The following is a 1,907-nucleotide window of genomic DNA, read 5'->3' as shown; positions in this document are numbered from 1 at the left end:
TAGGCATATTAACACAACATTTTAATTTTTCAATTTCCTTACAAAGTTTCAAACATTATGATAAGTAAATAAAAAAAAACAAAAAACTGTATTCACTCCAATGCGTTATTAGAGACCTACATTTAGAAACAAAACTAAAAAAAAAAGTTTAAAATGTCTATTTCATTATAAAAAAAAAAAAAAAAAAAAACTTGTTGCATTAATAACTGCACTTCCTATAACATTATCAATGCTAGTCGAATTTCATAGAGTAATAAAATAAAAACCGGCTTTATAATTATGAAAAGTTATCATAATTAATAAAGTTGAAATTAATTTTAATTAATTAATTGTCCTGTTCGTTATTATTATTATTTTAATACATACTCTTGTTATACTTGTTGCTTTTAATATTATAAAGCTATTAATAATAAATAATTGATATGTGATCATTAACTAATAAATTAAACATAGTAAATTGTTAAACAAAAAATCATGATTACATTTTTATTTTAAATTACTTTAAAAAATATAAATTTATACAATTGCTTAAAAAAAAAAAAAATTTAAACGATAATCCACTAATTAATCAATTATAATATCGGCGCTGATCTTAATTTGCTTAATTTAAATTAGAGTAATTAATTTTTATTTATATAAATTTATACATGTATATCTTTCAAAATTATTATTTCAAAAAAAAAAAAATTAAAGATGGTTAAATTTTTAAATTTTTAACCGAAAATCGTTGAAATTAATTAAAATTTTTTACTTATTAATTTATAAAATCTAAGTCGGATTCGATGAATCGTTGGCTACTATATTATTATCCGTTTCTAAATTTTCCAATCCGATGCTTTTAAGAAAACATTCGCAATCGATCCATGATGAATCGTAATTTTCTTTCATTTTTGTCAGCTCGGAAAATTCTTTACTAAAATTCAATGGCGGAAATGATATGAACCGACCTTTTTCTGTGTCGAAAAAATTTATTAAATCTTCAATTGATACTTGTCCGCAATCGTTTCGATCGACTCTGAAAAAAAAATTTACTCTAAATATAAATAACGTTAAAAAAATAAATGTGTCGAATCCGTGTAGAATTTTCCCCGAAAATTTCCGTTATTATCTATAATACTGTTTATTACACTATGAAATTACATTTCCCTACACAGAACTCTAATTAAAAATTTAAACTTGGCTTACAATTGGAAAACAGTGGTTAGTAAATCTGGAGTGATGGGAATTTTGGCACCTTTACACAAGGACAAAGCAACTTTTTCAGGAATGTATCCACCACAACAAGAATCATTATTATATAAATATTCTATTAGTCTTTGAAAACCTCCCCACAAGTATCTTTTGCATTCTCCTCTGCAAAAGTTACTGAAAAAAAAAAAAAAAAAATTTTTTTAATAAACAAGATATTGAAAATTATAAAATAAAAATAAAAAAAAAAAAATTTACTTACATAACTTGACTTTTAGAATATTTTGGAGACTGATCGGCCATTCTAAATTGTCTGGCAAGAGTAATAATTTCATGTTCAGATATTTCATCACGGAATAAATTAATAAGAACTTTTCTAAAATCTGAATATTTTAAAATTTTACCAAAACCACCTTCTTTACTTATACTATGGACTAAACAGGAAGCCACAAATTCTTTATAATTAGGTCGGATTTTTTCTCGGATTTTTTCAACAATTAATTTCGAATTACTTTTTGGAAACTAGAAAATTTCAATTTTGTTATCCCATAATGTAAATATTTTATGTAGGGAAAAATAAAAATTTAAGAAAAAATAAATTTTTTTTATACGGACTTCTTGACTATGAAGTTCCATGTATCTTAAACAATATTCGTCTGCATTAATTAATTTAAATTTAAAACCTTCCAATTTTAATACGTTTCCAATCCAAAAATCTT

The 1,907-nt window shown here is 23.2% G+C and overlaps 1 protein-coding gene across 1 annotated transcript in view; it reads right to left on the bottom strand.

Moving 5' to 3' along the window:
- Positions 1-768: 768 nt before the first annotated feature.
- Phum_PHUM076690 (EF-hand domain containing protein) overlaps positions 769-1,907 on the bottom strand; it is a gene marked incomplete at both ends in the record, with an annotated part of 3,200 nt that continues 2,061 nt past the window's right edge. The window contains 4 exons of the mRNA XM_002423612.1: positions 769-1,015; positions 1,186-1,365; positions 1,451-1,710; positions 1,804-1,907. Coding sequence (XP_002423657.1) covers positions 769-1,015; positions 1,186-1,365; positions 1,451-1,710; positions 1,804-1,907 — 791 coding nt within the window. The remainder of the gene's footprint in view (positions 1,016-1,185; positions 1,366-1,450; positions 1,711-1,803) is intronic.

The sequence above is a fragment of the Pediculus humanus genome, genomic scaffold (assembly GCF_000006295.1).
Source record: "Pediculus humanus corporis 1103172107426 genomic scaffold, whole genome shotgun sequence".
Taxonomy (NCBI): domain Eukaryota; kingdom Metazoa; phylum Arthropoda; class Insecta; order Psocodea; family Pediculidae; genus Pediculus; species Pediculus humanus.
The sequence above is the reverse complement of the archived record's forward strand: the minus strand, read 5'-3'. Positions and strand labels throughout refer to the sequence as shown.